Source organism: Scardinius erythrophthalmus (genome assembly GCF_964197995.2).
Source record: "Scardinius erythrophthalmus genome assembly, chromosome: 23".
Lineage (NCBI taxonomy): Eukaryota > Metazoa > Chordata > Actinopteri > Cypriniformes > Leuciscidae > Scardinius > Scardinius erythrophthalmus.
Window position 1 is genome coordinate 7125472 of NC_138243.1, and position 21673 is coordinate 7147144.

Here is a 21673-nt window from a genome sequence, read left to right on the forward strand (position 1 = left end):
CAGCCCATCGGCTAATCTTCGACATGTTTGTTTTTAATAATTTGTTTTGGATTAATCCATTTTTAGTTTACGAAAAAAAAACAATTGACCCTTTGCAGGGAGCTTGACTGACAGGTGATCTGACCAATCATACTTCGCCATCCGCCATTTTGTCCGACAAAGCAGTCAGGAGAGTTAGTAGATTAACATGGGAGGATTTGAACTTGAAAATCGAGTGTACTGACGCCTTTCCATGGTTAAAACAACATTCCTTCTTATGTTTGTTCATGTTTACTTGAGGTTATAAATTAACTAGAAGGAAGAGATGATCGGTTCACGAGCAGCTTTAACTGATGCTCTACAGCGATCTGTCACGATACATTAAAGAGCCACAAAACGGTATTTATTGTTTAAATTTCTTTTAAAAAATGACCAAATTTGAAAGGTGAGACTTTGTTTAATATGTTTAATATCAAACGTAACCGAAAAGTAACCTGGTCTGTCCTGTCTGTCAGCGTGTTGTCAGTCTCCTCTCTGCTCCGCGATGTATTTTTCACTGCGTGAGAACATGGTGTGGCGTGAGAACGGCGTAGCTTGTCGGACATAGCGACAGTAACTAAGGAGGGCGGGTCTTTGCAAATGGTCAATTGCGCAACAGTTATGGTTCAGTTTACAGCATTTCTCATTCATTCTATGGTATCCGCAAACAGTGACTAACTGTCGCACAACTCTGAACGAACTTCAATGACGTCAAGGCTATAATGTGTTTGGTTATCAAGGCACACGTGATCCAAGTTAGCTGTTACGTATGGTAGCTCAATGGTAGAGCCACGGACACTCGTAACACCCAATAATAAGACCATCTCTGTTTCTAGTGATCCTGAAGACCCTGATTAGCTAGTTCAGGAGTGTTTAATTGGGGTTGGGGCTAAACTCTGCTGTAAAGTGGTCTTCAGGAGCAAGACTGGACAGCCCTGCTCGATGGTCTTGTGGACTTGAATTACAGAATTGCACCTTTAGGGGTAAAACAACATGTCACTGGAGCAGGTAAAGGTACAACTTTATACTTTCCCCCTTCAAGGTGCATAACCTTAGTAGTAAAATGTTCCCTTAAGGTACTACTACAAACCTTTTAGGGATAAATCAGGTACAAAGATGTCCTTTCGAGGGTACAGCCCAAAAGAACACGCTGTTCTCCTAAAGGCACATTTTTTTGTTATTTTTCTGAGAGAGTACAGTGAGCACCACAAGAACGTAAGTCATTGTATCAATGCATTAAGTGTTTTGTTCAGTGCTGAAATCTCAGTGATTGCCCCTTGAGAGGTTCGAACCTGCAAACTTTCGGCTGTACTTTAAGTTCACCCTGTACTTGTGTTTATGAAGATCATTTTAACTGATGGCGCTGCTCTCCTTGCTAGTTGAAGCTGTTACATACCACAGCATCATAGTGCATTGGGAGAGGTATTTGTACACTGTCGTAACTAATGTTTATTGTATTTCTGCACTCCCGGAGAATACACTCTTCTTGTATTAATTGGTATTGACTGTGTTGTGTGTTAGTACATGAGTGTCCTTCCCTCATTATTTATCTGTTTGTGGGAAAACTGCAGGACTAGTAGTTGTTTTACACCTGCCGTTGATCATGGTGACAGTTGCTGTTTCATCAAATCATTTGGTTGATACAATATAGAGTTAATTTTGGTTACACATTATTTTGATGGTCCACTTTAGACATTCTACTAACTACAAGTAAAGTTGCAACTACATGTCAACTGACTCTCATTAATTTGCAACTACATGTCAACCAACTCTTAGAGAATTAGTAGACTGGTAGGGTTCTGGTTAGTAGAATTAGTTGATTACTGTTACTTATAGTCAGTGTAATGTTTGTTGAGGAGCATCAAAATTAAGTTTTAGCAGATATTAAGCAGACAGTCTACTAATACTCTAATGAGAGGTAGTTGACAATGACATGCAGTTGCAAAGTTACTTATAGTTAGCATAGAATGCCTAAAATTCTATTGTTTTTCCTCAATACGGGACACATTAATGTTGAATAATTATGAATAGGAATAAGAAATGACCATCCAAAAACACAAAATTTTGTGTTCCATTCACATCTATTCATTCATGTCCATGTAAACATGGGACAGTGGATATAAAGGAATATGTATGTTACTATTGAAAAAATCAACTAGTAAGATGTAGAAAAGGATGATATTGCACATATTGTACAAAAATTAGAGGGCATAATCCTTATATGAAGGTTAGCCAATTACAACCACGACCATCTATCTAGAGAAGAAGCAAAAAGGCTGTAAAACAGTCATATAAAACTAAATTATGGCTATTTTTAATGCAAGAAACATAACTAAGATTATAAGTGGGCTTTGGAGAAAAACATTAAATGATAAAGTGTGTTGGGTTCTGTACCATTAAGCAGAATTCCTTAGTTAAACTGAATCTATAGTCTGTCAAAAAGCAATTGATGCTCAGGAACTCTCTCACGCTCATAAGTTAACTATCTTTTGGCACAAACATCTTAATTCGCTGCATTCATATCCCTGGAAGCCTTTGAAGAGCTCCATTATTCCCTTGCAGGAGCATTAATGTGTCCAGAGAGGCCAGAGGAGCGCTCCACACTGCCTGCCATTGATCAGCGCTGAGACGCCCTGACTGAAGAGCATCTCCCAATTGATCCAATTAGCACTGATGAGGAAGACTGGGACAAAACCCAATCGAGCGGCGTCCCTGCCTCTGCCTCCTTTAAACACACACACACTCTTATGCAATCACGTCCTTGTGACTCCAGCAGTTCTACAGGGAAAGTTTCTTCTGGCGACAAATGGTGCAAATGTTTCATTAAGTTGCTACACCCCCCCAGAGAGAGTCACAGTGAGAAAAAGATCATGTCTCGTTTTTTTTTAAAATGAGTCGTGTGTCTTACGGCTGCATTTTATTGCAAAATGAATTTCAGTGTTGTGCTTGTGAATGCAAAGTAACAGGTGCACCAGAAATAGAAGTGAGACGATGAGATGTACTAACCTGCACCCATGTGTGCGCATCACCCAGCTCTACGATCAGATCCGCCCACCTGTCAATCACTCTGCGGATCTCGGCAGGCTTCATGAGCGGGAGGGTGATGTCAGACCAGGGGTGGAAACACATGACCTTACTGACAAACAAACAGGAAAACAACACATTTGGTTAAAACTTCCCCTAAAAACATTATAAAGGTTTATAGGAATAGTTTCAGTCGCCGGGGCGATTATCAGATAAGATGTCTTTATTGCTGTGAAAAATGTGGTCATGTGGTCAGGACCTAGACCATAGGAAAGACCTACAGACCTTGAAACACTTTCCTGCATTCATTCATCGACGAACTGATCTATAAATTAGCATGCATCCCAGAACATTTTGTGAATGATTTACTGTCTTGTGTTGTGTCTTTTAATACTATTATCTTTTGATACTATTATTTCTTTGATACTATGTATTTTATTATAGAACCAACGGTCAATGTAACCTCAACTATACCATGTTTGGTCTCTATAAACTCCAATTTTCGTCCCCCATTTGTTAATTTACATTACATTTTGCTAACTTTGTGACGCAGTAGTATTATAAAAATCTTGAAGATTCTTTTCTTAAACACCCAATGAAATTACATATTCAAATGCCCTGCTAGAGCACAAAGGGTCGTAAAATATCCCTCCAAAGGGAACAACTTCTTATTGGTTCACAACCCTCCAGAGGGTGTGACATCTTCACGCTTTAAAAATCACTGATCGGCCCTCTTACTCCCTTACTTTTTTACTCTCTTAGTCCTTCCTGAGAAACCCTAATGTGAAAATGATGCTGAACTAGAAGTTTCTAAGGACCCCCAAGCTTGTGCCAGGCTGCGGCCTTGTCTTTCCTTTCACCAAAGATCCTCTGACTCCCACTGGTTCTCTCTCATCAAGACAACATCAGCAAAGATCAACTGGAGCCTCAACAAATTGCATCAGGACAGTTTAATTCAAATGGGCGAGACATGCAAGTATCAAACTTAGTCTCATTATCTGATACAGTAAGTATCCTTACCCCTTTAAAGAAGGGCGTGTTAGAATTAAACTGATGGTTTGCTCAAGGCTGTTGATCTGCTGAATTTCAAACAATGCTATAATTTCTTGCTTTCCTGTATTCTGCTTCAGCTCTCTTTCCCTTGGTAAACTGTATGCATGTACGTATGTGTATGTGAGAGTAGTTTAAGTGTTTAGACGATTTAATAAAATCTTGTTCATGTCACACGTAAAGTTGTCCGTGTCTCAAGCTCATATCTGGAGTCTTTAAAGGGATAGTTCACTTTGGAATAAAATGTTGGTATGTTTTAGCTTACCTCAAGGGCATCCAAGATGTAGGTGTCTTTGTTTCTGCAGTAGTTTCAATTTTGATATTTTTAGGTCAAACCGTTCTTGTCTGTCAGTCATATAATGCAGGTCGATGGTCACTGGCTCAAAACACAAGCACAGAGTCCAAATTAAAACAATTCCCCATCGTCCAAATGAAACAATTCCCCATCATAAGTACACATTGATGGCCTAAGACACGAAACGAGCAGTTCATGTGAGAAAACGAACAGTATTTATATCGTTTTTACCTCTAATAACAAAGCCACGTCCAAGTGATCTGAAGGCGCGGGCGCTTCCTATTGTGTGACGTGTGCGCAGACTGTTGCATAGATATATACAATAGAAGCCACCTTGGCTACGCCAGTTCAAGGAACGAGGCGACATCTAGTGTGTATATATCTATGCAACAGTCTGCGCACACGTCACACAATAGGAAGCGCCCGCGCCTTCAGATCACTTGGACGTGGCTTTGTTATTAGAGGTAAAAACGATATAAATACTGTTCTTTTCTCACATAAACCGCTCGTTTCGTGTCTTAGGCCATCAATGTGTACTTAAGATGGGGAATTGTTTAATTTGGACGATGGGGAATTGTTTTAATTTGGACTCTGTGCTTGTGTTTTGAGACAGTGATTATCGACATGCATTATATGACTGACAGACAAGAACGGTTTGACCTAAAAATATCAAAATTGAAACTACTGCGGAAACAAAGACACCTACATCTTGGATGCCCTTGAGGTAAGCTAAAACATACCAAAATTTTATTTCAAAGTGAACTATCCCTTTAATCATAGATCTTGACTACTTGCTCTTAGTAGTACTGTAATGTAAGAAAGATATTTTCCATGCACCGGATATGTACATTTCTTAGAATTAATAAACAATTAATCCTGAGTGTTCACGGGACAAACAGGTTAATTGATGGTAATATCTGTCTGTCTATCCATCCATCCATCCATCCATCCATCCATCCATCCATCCATCCATCCTGTTTGTCTGACCATCTATCTATGTATCTATATATCTGTCTGTCGGCTATCTATCCATCCATCCTTCCAGCTCACTTTCCTTCTGTAGTCGTGATCTAAGCAGCATTTATCATAAAACATACAGTGTACGTTACACTTCACCTTCAACAATTTCTCAGCAGAGTTATGAATAAATTCATATAGTACTTCAGTCTATATGCTCAGCCCTGAATGAAACCCAACAGCTGTGCCTGCAAACTTTCCAAAGTCTCCTCTTTCAAGCTTTATGTGGGGCATCCAGTTCTCTTTATTAAGCGTCCTTCACTTGTTTGTGCCTCGAGCGCTATTCTTACTACTTTGAAAACAATGTCAGATCCCAGAGCATTAGAGTTGAGCGTCAGTTGGCAGGGCGTGTGTGTTTGTGGCCTCTTCTGCTGCGCCACTAATTGGATGGTTGCACACACAGGTGCCGTTTCAGAACAGCCGTCTGTGAAGTTCTCTTCTGCCCTCAAAAATAGTGCATAAAATGGGCCAGCGTGGAGTCGATAAAACGGAAAGCACAAGGGATCATGAAATCAGGGTACTAGACGATTCAATGGCGTCTCTCTGATAAGACATGTCCAACTGACAATCACTGTGTGCACATATAAAGGCCTGAATGACTCTTTACAAACAGACTTATCTACCAAATCCACTTCTTTGATGACAGCACCACCTAGTGTTAACAATATGAAAGGGCCTCAAAGAGATAAACCTCATCTGTAGAGTAATTAAATATTGCCAATATCACACTTTGTCTGATTTGTCTTTTTACGCTGCTGATGTATTCAATTTACTTCACAGCCAAATAGTTTGCAAATCCTAAGTATTGTACAACTCAAATCCAGCAGGTATTATGCATAATAAAAATGTTTTATATAATTAATAGAAATAAAAAATAAAGTGATTTTAAAAAATACAATTCTAAAATATTAATACCTGAAAACTTGGACAAGTTTGTTTAGCAGATACTTGTTATACAGGGTGAAGTGCACTTGAAATGAACTTTCCCTGGAATAAAATGTTGTTAAAGAGGGTAAATGTAAGAATTGTCATATAATAATCACATTTTTATCGTCAGTGTGTGAACAGCTTGTAAACGAAACTTAAACAAGACCTTCCCCAACTTCCTAGGTTATCTATGAAAGCCTTTAGACCAGGGGTACCAGTCCTGTTCCTGGATATCTACAGAGTTCAGATTAGACCCATTAGACACATCTGTCTGTAATCATCAACAAGATCTTAATTAGCTGCTTCAGTCCACACTCATACGTTTTCCTTTGAAAACGCATCTTTTTCTCTCCGTTTCGGCTTTCCGTCCACACTGAGATGGTGTTTTTGTCCTGTGAAAACTGAGCTTTTTGAAAACACTTTCTCAAGTGGATCAATTTGAAAACGCAGTTTGAAAATGAGGGTATTTGAAAATAATGACGAATGTTTAGTCATGCGAACTGATAGATATGCATGTTTATAGTTCTATTGTGTCGGTTATGTGGTATACTGTCACACTGTTGCTAAAATATGTTACTCTGTTCATATCACAGTCCTGCAAAGATGATAGAAAATGTACTGACATTTGCTGTCCTGTGGCAAAACATGAGAACAGTGGCGTTTTAGACCAAATATACAATGGTGAGTGAGTGTGACCTGAACACATCAGTGAATGGTGAGATATTTTGCGCACAAGTACGAATAATAAGTTGCTGGCTGCAGTTCACTTTATGGCCACCGGTGTCGCTAACAATAAGGGTTTCTGAATTCTACATATAGCCCCTTTAAGTGTCCAAAAAATGTTTTGGTACAGATCTTTAATAACTCAATCATACTTAAATCATTTTAAAGTTAAACCAAAAGCACAAAACCAAAGTGACAATGTGAACAATGGTGATTTTATAAATAATCCACATAGTACACTAACACAGCAAGACGCTGGTAAAGCCTTGATCTGACTCAGAACATAAAATCATTGAGCTCTCTCCTCTCAGTTAACACTCTCCTGAGGTGTCCCAATTCTGGTAGCATAATCAATTTCTACACACAGCACGATTAAACAGAGAAATAGTTTATTAGCACTGCTTCGCATGGGCCACGAGGCACATTAACTGAGATGATGCACTGTGCTAACAAAGGATCCCTCAGTGTCGCTGCAATCTAAGGCAATCTGAGCTAATGTGCTCTGAAAAAAACTAAAACTATTATAAGGAGCAGCAAAAAAAATATTATGTTCTAACTTTTTCTTTTTCTTTTTTCTTTTTTTATGCAACAGACCCCCAAATTTGATGATTACCTTGCCAGGGAGCCCCCATCCTAAAAAATAAAGGCTATACTGTATACTGTATACTCTATACTGTAAAATATAAATACATTTTTATAAATATTTATAAATGTTTTTGTGTCTGTGGCTGTCAACAGAATAACATATTTGTAATTAATCTCATGATTTCCAACCAGTTTTTTTAAATTGAACATAAAACAGTAATAATAATAATAAAGCAATTATTTATTTACTTACTGAACTGTTTATTTATAAATGTACTTATTTTATTTTAATCTTAATAAATAAAATGTATGTATTTATTTGCTTATTTAACATTTCATTTATAAATACAGGTAAATTATTCCATTTTTTTTTTTTTACTCAAAATGTATGATAGTACTTTATTTTACAGTCCTGTTTCACATAAACATATTATTTATGTACTTATAGTAATTGCAGTAACTGGGTAATAACTAGGTAATAACCCTGAACCTACTCCTAAACCTAACTCTAACCCCTGTAGTTTCCTTATATTACTCATGGCATGTAAACCTATTGTAGGAGACTCCAAAACAAAATAAGGAACCTTTAAAATAGCATAATAGGGGCACTTACAGTGATTTTTTTTTTTTTTATATAGTGATGTTTAACTTAACCAACAATCCAAATTAGTAGTAAGCTGAGTTCTTAAGGAGAAGAAATAAACTGTTCTCACCAAATGCCTCTGGCTGCTTTGCTTCGGAAAAGTGGGTGATGATCTGAACCTAGAACCAGTAATAAAAAAATCATCAGCAAATTGTTAATATGCTGGAATGAACTCCTTAATTAACGTACAGCCTATAACTGCATATTAAAAGTTTTACAATTAAACTTTGCAGGAACATTAACTGCTTTTATTATAACGGCTGAAAGTACTGTAGCTGTACCATAATACTGTATCAGATCATAAAAAAATGGTACTTTGATATACACTAATGTTCAAAATGATGGGATTTGTAAGTTATTATGAAATCTTCTGCTCACCAAGGCTGCATTTATTTGATCAAAAATACAGTAAAAACAGAAATATGTAGAAATAGAAAATGTTTTATATGTGAATATATAGTAAAATGTAATATATTCCTGTGATCAAAGCTGAATTTTCAGCATCATTACTGCGGTCTTCAGTGTCACATGATCCTTCAGAAATCATTCTGATATGATGATTTGATGCTCAAGAAACATTTCTGATTATTAGCAATGCTAAAAACAGTTGTGCTGCTTCACTTTTTTGTGTAAACCATGAACAAGTTCAAAAGAAAAACATTTATTTGATATTATAATATTATTTAATATTCTAAATGCATTTAATGTCACTTTTAATCAGTTAAATGCATCCTATCTGAATAAAAGTTTTCATTTCATTAAAAAGAATCATACTGTCTCCAAACTTTTAAATGGTAAAGTAAACATGGTACTAAATTCTTATCACAATTACAACTATCCAGGTTTTCCATTACCATGTAACAGGTCCAAAAATGTTTTTTTTTTTTTTTTTTTTTTTAAATCCATTTATGCTAGTAGATCCAAATAATATCCAGTAAAAACTAATACATAAACAGCAGAAAGTGTGGAGTCTTATGGCAGTGAAAGTGACAGAGGATCATACCAGGGTCTGGAGCGTCAGGCTGGAGAGCAGGGAAATCATTTTCAAACATGAACGTGCTGCCATAATCAGGATTCACCTGAAATAAAACAGGAACATATCACAAGACTGATGTAGCCTGTGTTTAATCAAAGACGGGTGGATAAAACATCCCAGAGCGCTCTCTTTCATTCAGTTTGTTCTTCCTCAGGTTTACATATTTGAGTAGACAAGCTGTTTCCAGCCAAATGTACATCTGAATGAAGTAACAACATTATAGTGCCAAAGAGTTCAAGAGTGCATGTTCAACATCTTGTCCAATTGTAAAGTAGCCTGGCAACATTCTTTATTTTAATTAATCATTAAATAATAATATGCAGGAATGAGAGAGTCAGCCAAGAACATTTGTCAAGCTTAAGAGAGCGCTAAAAAACCAGTGCCACTGAATATTCATTGGCATATAACTCACACAAGCCGACGGAGAGACGGCAGAAGCGTACATTCAAGGAAACGATATCAACCTTTTTTTCTGCTTAGTCAGAGAACGCTGTATAATGACTGCAGACACATCACTTTCAGACAAGATGGTTTTATCTGTGTTCGTAAAAAAGCACCCATAATGCTCCAGGCTGAGCCAGAGGTGTCAAGAACAATGAAAATTCTGTGATTAATTACTCATCCTCATGTCGTTCCAAACCCGCAAGACTTTTTTCATCTTGGTAACACAAGATTTTTTTTGATGAAATCTGAGAGCTTTCTGTCCCTCCATTGACAGCTACAACTACCACTTTGATGCTAAAAGTCGTAAAAATATTCCATATAGAGACTCGATTGCTTTACATGATGAAGAAGTCTTTTATTGACATATAAACATTGATCAGCGAACACACTGCAAAAATGTCTTTTCTTACTAAGTATTTTTGTCTTGTTTCCATTCCAAATATCAAAAAAGATGCATTTACTAGATGAGGTTTCTGGGGGATTTAATCAAAATTAAGTGAGTTGATGCTTAAAAAAACCTAAATTATCTGCCAATGGGGTAAGAAAAATAATCTTAATTCAAACAGAAACAAGATTATTTGTCTTACCCCATTGGCAGATCATTTTGCTTATTTTAAGCAAAATCTTACTTAATTTTTATTTATTTCCCCAGAAAACAAGACTTAATATTTTATTTTATTTTACTACTTTAGTAAACAGATCTTGATTTAAGAAATGTTTGATATTAGGACTAGAAACAAGACAAAAATACTAAGTATGAAAAGCAGTTTTTGCAGTGCATAAACAGAAGCTCAACCGAACCTGCTTAACGCGCGAGAACAAACCTCTTGCTGAAGCTCAAACGTGATGCGTAACACGAGAATGAACCTCATTGGTTCTTGCTGAAGTTCAAACGTGCTGCGTAACACGAGACTGAACCTCATTGGTTCTTGCTGAAGCTCAAACGTGCTGCGTAACACGAGACTGAACCTCATTGGTTCTTGCTGAAGCTCAAACGTGCTGCGTAACACGAGAATGAACCTCATTGGTTCTTGCTGAAGCTCAAACGTGCTGCGTAACAAGAGAATGAACCTCATTGGCTCTTGCTGAAGCTCAAACGTGCTGCGTAACTCGAGAATGAACCTCATTGGTTCTTGCTGAAGCTCAAACGTGCTGCGTAACACGAGAATGAACCTCATTGGCTCTTGCTGAAGCTCAAACGTGCTGCGTAACACGAGAATGAACCTCATTGGTTCTTGCTGAAGCTCAAACGTGCTGCGTAACTCGAGAATGAACCTCATTGGTTCTTGCTGAAGCTCAAACGTGCTGCGTAACACGAGAATGAACCTCATTGGTTCTTGCTGAAGCTCAAACGTGCTGCGTAACAGGAGAATGAACCTCATTGGCTCTTGCTGAAGCTCAAACGTGCTGCGTAACTCGAGAATGAACCTCATTGGCTCTTGCTGAAGCTCAAACGTGCTGCGTAACACGAGAATGAACCTCATTGGCTCTTGCTGAAGCTCAAACGTGCTGCGTAACACGAGAATGAACCTCATTGGCTCTTGCGGAAGCTCAAACGTGCTGCGTAACTCGAGAATGAACCTCATTGGTTCTTGCTGAAGCTCAAACGTGCTGCGTAACACGAGACTGAACCTCATTGGTTCTTGCTGAAGCTCAAACGTGCTGCGCAAAACAAGAGAATGAACCTCATTGGTTCTTGCTGAAGCTCAAACGTGCTGCGTTACATGAGAATGAACCTCATTGGCTCTTGCTGAAGCTCAAACGTGCTGCGTAACACGAGACTGAACCTCATTGGTTCTTGCTGAAGCTCAAACGTGCTGCGTAACACGAGACTGAACCTCATTGGTTCTTGCTGAAGCTCAAACGTGCTGCGCAAAACAAGAGAATGAACCTCATTGGTTCTTGCTGAAGCTCAAACGTGCTGCGTTACACGAGAATGAACCTCATTGGCTCTTGCTGAAGCTCAAACGTGCTGCGTAACACGAGACTGAACCTCATTGGTTCTTGCTGAAGCTCAAACGTGCTGCGCAAAACAAGAGAATGAACCTCATTGGTTCTTGCTGAAGCTCAAACGTGCTGCGTAACTCGAGAATGAACCTCATTGGCTCTTGCGGAAGCTCAAACGTGCTGCGTAACTCGAGAATGAACCTCATTGGTTCTTGCTGAAGCTCAAACGTGCTGCGTAACACGAGACTGAACCTCATTGGTTCTTGCTGAAGCTCAAACGTGCTGCGTAACACGAGACTGAACCTCATTGGTTCTTGCTGAAGCTCAAATGTGTTGCGTAACACCAGACTGAACCTCATTGGTTCTTGCTGAAGCTCAAACGTGCTGCGTAACACGAGAACGAACCTCATTGGTTCTTGCTGAAGCTCAAACGTGATGCGTAACACAAGTACGAACCTCATTGGTTCTTGCTGAAGCTTAAACGTGATGCGTAACACGAGAATGAACCTCATTGGCTCTTGCTGAAGCTCAAACGTGCTGCGTTACACGAGAATGAACCTCATTGGCTCTTGCAGAAGCTCAAACGTGCTGCGTAACACGAGAACGAACCTCATTGGTTCTTGCAGAAGCTCAAACGTGCTGCGTAACTCGAGAATTAACCTCATTGGCTCTTGCGGAAGCTCAAACGTGCTGCGTAACACGAGACTGAACCTCATTGGTTCTTGCTGAAGCTCAAACGTGCTGCGTAACATGAGACTGAACCTCATTGGTTCTTGCTGAAGCTCAAACGTGCTGCGTAACACGAGAATGAACCTCATTGGTTCTTGCTGAAGCTCAAACGTGCTGCGTAACACGAGACTGAACCTCACTGGTTCTTGCTGAAGCTCAAACGTGTTGCGTAACACGAGAATGAACCTCATTGGTTCTTGCTGAAGCTCAAACGTGATGCGTAACTCGAGAATGAACCTCATTGGTTCTTGCTGAAGCTCAAACGTGCTGCGTAACACGAGACTGAACCTCACTGGTTCTTGCTGAAGCTCAAACGTGTTGCGTAACACGAGAATGAACCTCATTGGTTCTTGCTGAAGCTCAAACGTGATGCGTAACTCGAGAATGAACCTCATTGGTTCTTGCTGAAGCTCAAACGTGCTGCGTAACACGAGAATGAACCTCACTGGTTCTTGCTGAAGCTCAAACGTGCTGCGTAACACGAGACTGAACCTCACTGGTTCTTGCTGAAGCTCAAACGTGATGCGTAACTCGAGAATGAACCTCATTGGTTCTTGCTGAAGCTCAAACGTGCTGCGTAACACGAGAATGAACCTCATTGGTTCTTGCTGAAGCTCAAACGTGCTGCGTAACACGAGACTGAACCTCACTGGTTCTTGCTGAAGCTCAAACGTGATGCGTAACACGAGAATGAACCTCATTGGCTCTTGCTGAAGCTCAAACGTGCTGCGTTACACGAGAATGAACCTCATTGGCTCTTGCAGAAGCTCAAACGTGCTGCGTAACACGAGAACGAACCTCATTGGCTCTTGCGGAAGCTCAAACGTGCTGCGTAACACGAGACTGAACCTCATTGGCTCTTGCTGAAGCTCAAACGTGCTGCGTAACACGAGAATGAACCTCATTGGTTCTTGCTGAAGCTCAAACGTGATGCGTAACTCGAGAATGAACCTCATTGGTTCTTGCTGAAGCTCAAACGTGCTGCGTAACATGAGACTGAACCTCATTGGTTCTTGCTGAAGCTCAAACGTGCTGCGTAACACGAGAATGAACCTCATTGGTTCTTGCTGAAGCTCAAACGTGATGCGTAACTCGAGAATGAACCTCATTGGTTCTTGCTGAAGCTCAAACGTGCTGCGTAACTTGAGAATGAACCTCATTGGTTCTTGCTGAAGCTCAAACGTGTTGCGTAACACGAGAATGAACCTCATTGGTTCTTGCTGAAGCTCAAACGTGCTGCGTAACACGAGAATGAACCTCATTGCCTCTTGCTGAAGCTCAAACGTGCTGCGTAACACGAGAATGAACCTCATTGGTTCTTGCTGAAGCTCAAACGTGTTGCGTAACACGAGAATGAACCTCATTGGTTCTTGCTGAAGCTCAAACGTGCTGCGTAACACGAGACTGAACCTCATTGGTTCTTGCTGAAGCTCAAACGTGTTGCGTAACACCAGACTGAACCTCATTGGTTCTTGCTGAAGCTCAAACGTGCTGCGTAACACAAGAACGAACCTCATTGGTTCTTGCTGAAGCTCAAACGTGATGCGTAACACGAGAATGAACCTCATTGGCTCTTGCTGAAGCTCAAACGTGCTGCGTTACACGAGAATGAACCTCATTGGCTCTTGCAGAAGCTCAAACGTGCTGCGTAACACGAGAACGAACCTCATTGGTTCTTGCAGAAGCTCAAACGTGCTGCGTAACTCGAGAATGAACCTCATTGGCTCTTGCGGAAGCTCAAACGTGCTGCGTAACACGAGAATGAACCTCATTGGTTCTTGCTGAAGCTCAAACGTGCTGCGTAACACGAGACTGAACCTCATTGGCTCTTGCTGAAGCTCAAACGTGCTGCGTAACACGAGAATGAACCTCATTGGTTCTTGCTGAAGCTCAAACGTGTTGCGTAACTCGAGAATGAACCTCATTGGTTCTTGCTGAAGCTCAAACGTGCTGCGTAACACGAGAATGAACCTCACTGGTTCTTGCTGAAGCTCAAACGTGTTGCGTAACTCGAGAATGAACCTCATTGGTTCTTGCTGAAGCTCAAACGTGTTGCGTAACACGAGAATGAACCTCATTGGTTCTTGCTGAAGCTCAAACGTGCTGCGTAACACGAGAATGAACCTCACTGGTTCTTGCTGAAGCTCAAACGTGCTGCGTAACACGAGAATGAACCTCACTGGTTCTTGCTGAAGCTCAAACGTGTTGCGTAACACGAGAACGAACCTCATTGGTTCTTGCAGAAGCTCAAACGTGCTGCGTAACTCGAGAATGAACCTCATTGGTTCTTGCTGAAGCTCAAACGTGCTGCGTAACACGAGACTGAACCTCATTGGTTCTTGCTGAAGCTCAAACGTGCTGCGTAACACGAGAATGAACCTCACTGGTTCTTGCTGAAGCTCAAACGTGCTGCGTAACACGAGAATGAACCTCACTGGTTCTTGCTGAAGCTCAAATGTGCTGCGTAACACGAGAATGAACCTCACTGGTTCTTGCTGAAGCTCAAACGTGCTGCGTAACATGAGAATGAACCTCACTGGTTCTTGCTGAAGCTCAAACGTGCTGCGTAACACGAGAACGAACCTCATTGGTTCTTGCTGAAGCTCAAACGTGCTGCGTAACATGAGAACGAACCTCATTGGTTCTTGCTGAAGCTCAAACGTGCTGCGTAACTCGTGAATGAACCTCATTGGTTCTTGCTGAAGCTCAAACGTGCTGCGTAACACGAGAACGAACCTCATTGGTTCTTGCTGAAGCTCAAACGTGCTGCGTAACAGGAGAATGAACCTCACTGGTTCTTGCTGAAGCTCAAACGTGCTGCGTAACACGAGAATGAACCTCACTGGTTCTTGCTGAAGCTCAAACGTGCTGCGTAACACGAGAACGAACCTCATTGGTTCTTGCTGAAGCTCAAACGTGCTGCGTAACACGAGAACGAACCTCATTGGTTCTTGCTGAAGCTCAAACGTGCTGCGTAACACGAGAATGAACCTCACTGGTTCTTGCTGAAGCTCAAACGTGCTGCGTAACACGAGAATGAACCTCACTGGTTCTTGCTGAAGCTCAAACGTGCTGCGTAACACGAGAATGAACCTCACTGGTTCTTGCTGAAGCTCAAACGTGCTGCGTAACACGAGAACGAACCTCATTGGTTCTTGCTGAAGCTCAAACGTGCTGCGTAACTCGAGAATGAACCTCATTGGTTCTTGCTGAAGCTCAAACGTGCTGCGTAACACGAGAACGAACCTCATTGGTTCTTGCTGAAGCTCAAACGTGCTGCGTAACAGGAGAATGAACCTCACTGGTTCTTGCTGAAGCTCAAACGTGCTGCGTAACACGAGAATGAACCTCACTGGTTCTTGCTGAAGCTCAAACGTGCTGCGTAACACGAGAACGAACCTCATTGGTTCTTGCTGAAGCTCAAACGTGCTGCGTAACACGAGAACGAACCTCATTGGTTCTTGCTGAAGCTCAAACGTGCTGCGTAACACGAGAATGAACCTCACTGGTTCTTGCTGAAGCTCAAACGTGCTGCGTAACACGAGAATGAACCTCACTGGTTCTTGCTGAAGCTCAAACGTGCTGCGTAACACGAGAATGAACCTCACTGGTTCTTGCTGAAGCTCAAACGTGCTGCGTAACACGAGAATGAACCTCACTGGTTCTTGCTGAAGCTCAAACGTGCTGCGTAACACGAGAATGAACCTCACTGGTTCTTGCTGAAGCTCAAACGTGCTGCGTAACACGAGAACGAACCTCATTGGTTCTTGCTGAAGCTCAAACGTGCTGCGTAACACGAGAACGAACCTCATTGGTTCTTGCTGAAGCTCAAACGTGCTGCGTAACACGAGAACGAACCTCACTGGTTCTTGCTGAAGCTCAAACGTGCTGCGTAACACGAGAATGAACCTCACTGGTTCTTGCTGAAGCTCAAACGTGCTGCGTAACTCGAGAATGAACCTCATTGGCTCTTGCTGAAGCTCAAACGTGCTGCGTAACACGAGAATGAACCTCATTGGTTCTTGCTGAAGCTCAAACGTGTTGCGTAACTCGAGAATGAACCTCATTGGTTCTTGCTGAAGCTCAAACGTGCTGCGTAACACGAGAATGAACCTCACTGGTTCTTGCTGAAGCTCAAACGTGTTGCGTAACTCGAGAATGAACCTCATTGGTTCTTGCTGAAGCTCAAACGTGTTGCGTAACTCGAGAATGAACCTCATTGGTTCTTGCTGAAGCTCAAACGTGCTGCGTAACACGAGACTGAACCTCATTGGTTCTTGCTGAAGCTCAAACGTGCTGCGTAACACGAGAATGAACCTCACTGGTTCTTGCTGAAGCTCAAACGTGCTGCGTAACACGAGAATGAACCTCACTGGTTCTTGCTGAAGCTCAAACGTGTTGCGTAACACGAGAACGAACCTCATTGGTTCTCACAGAAGCTCAAACGTGCTGCGTAACTCGAGAATGAACCTCATTGGTTCTTGCTGAAGCTCAAACGTGCTGCGTAACACGAGACTGAACCTCATTGGTTCTTGCTGAAGCTCAAACGTGCTGCGTAACACGAGAATGAACCTCACTGGTTCTTGCTGAAGCTCAAACGTGCTGCGTAACACGAGAATGAACCTCACTGGTTCTTGCTGAAGCTCAAACGTGCTGCGTAACACGAGACTGAACCTCATTGGTTCTTGCTGAAGCTCAAACGTGCTGCGTAACACGAGAATGAACCTCACTGGTTCTTGCTGAAGCTCAAACGTGCTGCGTAACACGAGAACGAACCTCATTGGTTCTTGCTGAAGCTCAAACGTGCTGCGTAACACGAGAACGAACCTCATTGGTTCTTGCGGAAGCTCAAACGTGCTGCGTAACTCGAGAATGAACCTCATTGGCTCTTGCGGAAGCTCAAACGTCCTGCGTAACACGAGAATGAACCTCACTGGTTCTTGCTGAAGCTCAAACGTGCTGCGTAACACGAGAATGAACCTCACTGGTTCTTGCTGAAGCTCAAACCTGCTGCGTAACACGAGAATAAACCTCACTGGTTCTTGCTGAAGCTCAAACGTGCTGCGTAACACGAGAATGAACCTCATTGGTTCTTGCTGAAGCTCAAACGTGCTGCGTAACACGAGAATGAACCTCACTGGTTCTTGCTGAAGCTCAAACGTGCTGCGTAACACGAGAATGAACCTCATTGGCTCTTGCTGAAGCTCAAACGTGCTGCGTAACACGAGACTGAACCTCACTGGTTCTTGCTGAAGCTCAAACGTGCTGCGTAACACGAGAATGAACCTCATTGGTTCTTGCTGAAGCTCAAACGTGCTGCGTAACACGAGAACGAACCTCATTGGTTCTTGCGGAAGCTCAAACGTGCTGCGTAACTCGAGAATGAACCTCATTGGCTCTTGCGGAAGCTCAAACGTGCTGCGTAACACGAGAATGAACCTCACTGGTTCTTGCTGAAGCTCAAACGTGCTGCGTAACACGAGAATGAACCTCATTGGTTCTTGCTGAAGCTCAAACGTGCTGCGTAATACGAGACTGAACCTCATTGGTTCTTGCTGAAGCTCAAACGTGCTGCGTAACACGAGAATGAACCTCACTGGTTCTTGCTGAAGCTCAAACCTGCAGCGTAACACGAGAATGAACGTCACTGGTTCTTGCTGAAGCTCAAACGTGCTGCGTAACACGAGACTGAACCTCATTGGTTCTTGCTGAAGCTCAAACGTGCTGCGTAACACGAGAATGAACCTCACTGGTTCTTGCTGAAGCTCAAACGTGCTGCGTAACACGAGAATGAACCTCATTGGTTCTTGCTGAAGCTCAAACGTGCTGCGTAACACGAGACTGAACCTCACTGGTTCTTGCTGAAGCTCAAACGTGTTGCGTAACACCAGACTGAACCTCATTGGTTCTTGCTGAAGCTCAAACGTGCTGCGTAACACGAGAACGAACCTCATTGGTTCTTGCTGAAGCTCAAACGTGCTGCGTAACACGAGAATGAACCTCATTGGCTCTTGCTGAAGCTCAAACGTGCTGCGTAACACGAGAACGAACCTCATTGGTTCTTGCAGAAGCTCAAACGTGCTGCGTAACACGAGAATGAACCTCACTGGTTCTTGCTGAAGCTCAAACGTGTTGCGTAACACCAGACTGAACCTCATTGGTTCTTGCTGAAGCTCAAACGTGCTGCGTAACACGAGAACGAACCTCATTGGTTCTTGCTGAAGCTCAAACGTGCTGCGTAACACGAGAATGAACCTCATTGGCTCTTGCTGAAGCTCAAACGTGCTGCGTAACACGAGACTGAACCTCACTGGTTCTTGCTGAAGCTCAAACGTGTTGCGTAACACCAGACTGAACCTCATTGGTTCTTGCTGAAGCTCAAACGTGCTGCGTAACACGAGAACGAACCTCATTGGTTCTTGCTGAAGCTCAAACGTGCTGCGTAACACGAGAATGAACCTCATTGGCTCTTGCTGAAGCTCAAACGTGCTGCGTAACACGAGAACGAACCTCATTGGTTCTTGCAGAAGCTCAAACGTGCTGCGTAACACGAGAATGAACCTCACTGGTTCTTGCAGAAGCTCAAACGTGATGCGTTACACGAGAATGAACCTCATTGGTTCTTGCTGAAGCTTAAACGTGATGCGTGACACGAGAATGAAACACATTGGTTCTTGCAGAAGCTCAAACGTGCTGTGTAACACGAGAACAAACCTCATTGGCTCTTGCTGAAGCTCAAACGTGATGCGTAACACGAGAACAAACCTCATTGGCTCTTGCTGAAGCTCAAACGTGCTGCGTAACACGAGAATGAACCTCATTGGCTCTTGCTGAAGGTCAAACGTGATGCGTAACACGAGAACAAACCTCATTGGCTCTTGCTGAAGCTCAAACGTGCTGCGTAACATGAGAATGAACCTCATTGGCTCTTGCTGAAGCTCAAACGTGCTGCGTAACACGAGAACAAACCTCATTGGCTCTTGCTGAAGCTCAAACGTGCTGCGTAACATGAGAATGAACCTCATTGGCTCTTGCTGAAGCTCAAACGTGCTGCGTAACACGAGAACGAACCTCATTGGCTCTTGCTGAAGCTCAAACGTGCTGCGTAACACGAGAACAAACCTCATTGGCTCTTGCTGAAGCTCAAACGTGATGCGTAACATGAGAATGAACCTCATTGGCTCTTGCTGAAGCTCAAACGTGCTGCGTAACACGAGAATGAACCTCACTGGTTCTTGCTGAAGCTCAAACGTGCTGCGTAACATGAGAATGAACCTCATTGGCTCTTGCTGAAGCTTAAACGTGATGCGTAACACGAAAACAAACCTCATTGGCTCTTGCTGAAGCTCAAACGTGATGCGTAACATGAGAATAAACCTCATTGGCTCTTGCTGAAGCTCAAACGTGCTGCGTAACACGAGAATGAACCTCACTGGTTCTTGCTGAAGCTCAAACGTGATGCGTAACATGAGAATGAACCTCATTGGCTCTTGCTGAAGCTCAAACGTGCTGCGTAACACGAGACTGAACCTCATTGGTTCTTGCTGAAGCTCAAACGTGCTGCGTAACATGAGAATGAACCTCATTGGTTCTTGCTGAAGCTTAAACGTGATGCGTAACACGAGAATGAACCTCATTGGCTCTTGCTGAAGCTCAAACGTGATGCGTAACACGAGAACGAACCTCATTGGCTCTTGCTGAAGCTCAAACGTGTTGCGTAACATGAGAATGAACCTCATTGGCTCTTGCTGAAGCTCAAACGTGCTGCGTAACATGAGAATGAACCTCATTGGCTCTTGCTGAAGCTCAAACGTGATGCGTAACACGAGAACAAACCTCATTGGCTCTTGCTGAAGCTCAAACGTGTTGCGTAACATGAGAATGAACCTCATTGGCTCTTGCTGAAGCTCAAACGTGATGCGTAACACGAGAACAAACCTCATTGGCTCTTGCTGAAGCTCAAACGTGTTGCGTAACATGAGAATGAACCTCATTGGCTCTTGCTGAAGCTCAAACGTGATGCGTAACACGAGAACAAACCTCATTGGCTCTTGCTGAAGCTCAAACGTGCTGCGTAACACGAGAATGAACTTTACTGGTTCTTGCAGAAGCTCAAACTAAATTCAATCTGTTTATCATATAAAGCAATCGTTACTCTTCAGAAAATTTGGACTAAACTGCTCAATTCATATGGATTAGTTTAACAATCTGTTCATGAACTTTTTGAAGCGTGAAAGTGGTAGTTGTGTCAGTGGAGGGACAGAAATCTCTCAGATTTCATCCAAAAGATTTTTATTTGTGTTCCAAAGATGAACGAAAGTCTTACGGGTTTGGAACAACTTGCGGGTGAGTAATACATGACAGAATTGACATTTTTGGGTGAACTATCCCTTTAAGAAAACTCTGAAATAAGAAATACAAAAGTGTAACATAAAAAAATCACTATCAGCTGAAGAAATGGGATGAAACTAGACCATGGAAGACAGTGAGTTGCTCACCTCTCCATTAGCTCTTACACTGCCAGGACAGAGAGGGTTGTTGGGGTCATGTCGAGGGATGTTGTCCTCTGGCGGATTCTCCACCTGTCCTTTCCACGGACGCTTCATCCGATGGGCCGAGACCAGAACCCATGAGTCCCGCAGAGGATTGTACCTTAAATGCTGGTGCTCTGAAACAAACATCAAGATTCAAAAATAATTTGAGTTAAGGTCAACTCACCAAAAGTAAATTTATACCTCACATAACTTATTTGAAATGTTATTCTAGAAAATATGTATTGAATTATCCTTACTTGTGCATTATTTACGGCTGTTTTTTTGTTTGTTTTTTTGTGTGTGTGTGATTGATTTAACTTGTAATGTAACAGACTTTGCCACTTAGTATGTTAAAATAGTTTTTTGAACTTGTTATTTTTGGTGATTCGCTGGAACTACTTCAGTGTTATCACCTTGAGAGGACAATTTGACAGTGATAGTAAAGCATAAACATCATCCGTTTCACAGCAATACAACGTAGTTTAAAACACTGTGACAAACAGTAGAATTTAACTAAAATGTAAAATGATTGGTATAATTCCGCGCACACTTATGGATTGAAGCCCAATAGGTGAATTAGTTTCAGAACGGTTCATTGAACTGTCCGAGTGAATCGATTCTATAAAATGATTCAGACGTCCACCGCTAAAATCACATGACCAGATTCACAGCCAGCCATCACGTGACTCGTCTAGCGAATG

At 42.0% G+C, this 21673-nt stretch overlaps 1 protein-coding gene across 1 annotated transcript in view; it reads right to left on the reverse strand.

Moving 5' to 3' along the window:
• Positions 1-21673, reverse strand: part of LOC308684197 (galactose-1-phosphate uridylyltransferase-like) — a gene marked incomplete at its 3' end in the record, with an annotated part of 34750 nt that overhangs the window by 12798 nt on the left and 279 nt on the right. Inside the window, exons 2-5 of the mRNA XM_081355314.1 lie at positions 20937-21106; positions 9286-9361; positions 8353-8401; positions 3025-3154 (exon numbers count right to left, since the gene is read on the reverse strand). Coding sequence (XP_081211440.1) covers positions 3025-3154; positions 8353-8401; positions 9286-9361; positions 20937-21106 — 425 coding nt within the window. The remainder of the gene's footprint in view (positions 1-3024; positions 3155-8352; positions 8402-9285; positions 9362-20936; positions 21107-21673) is intronic.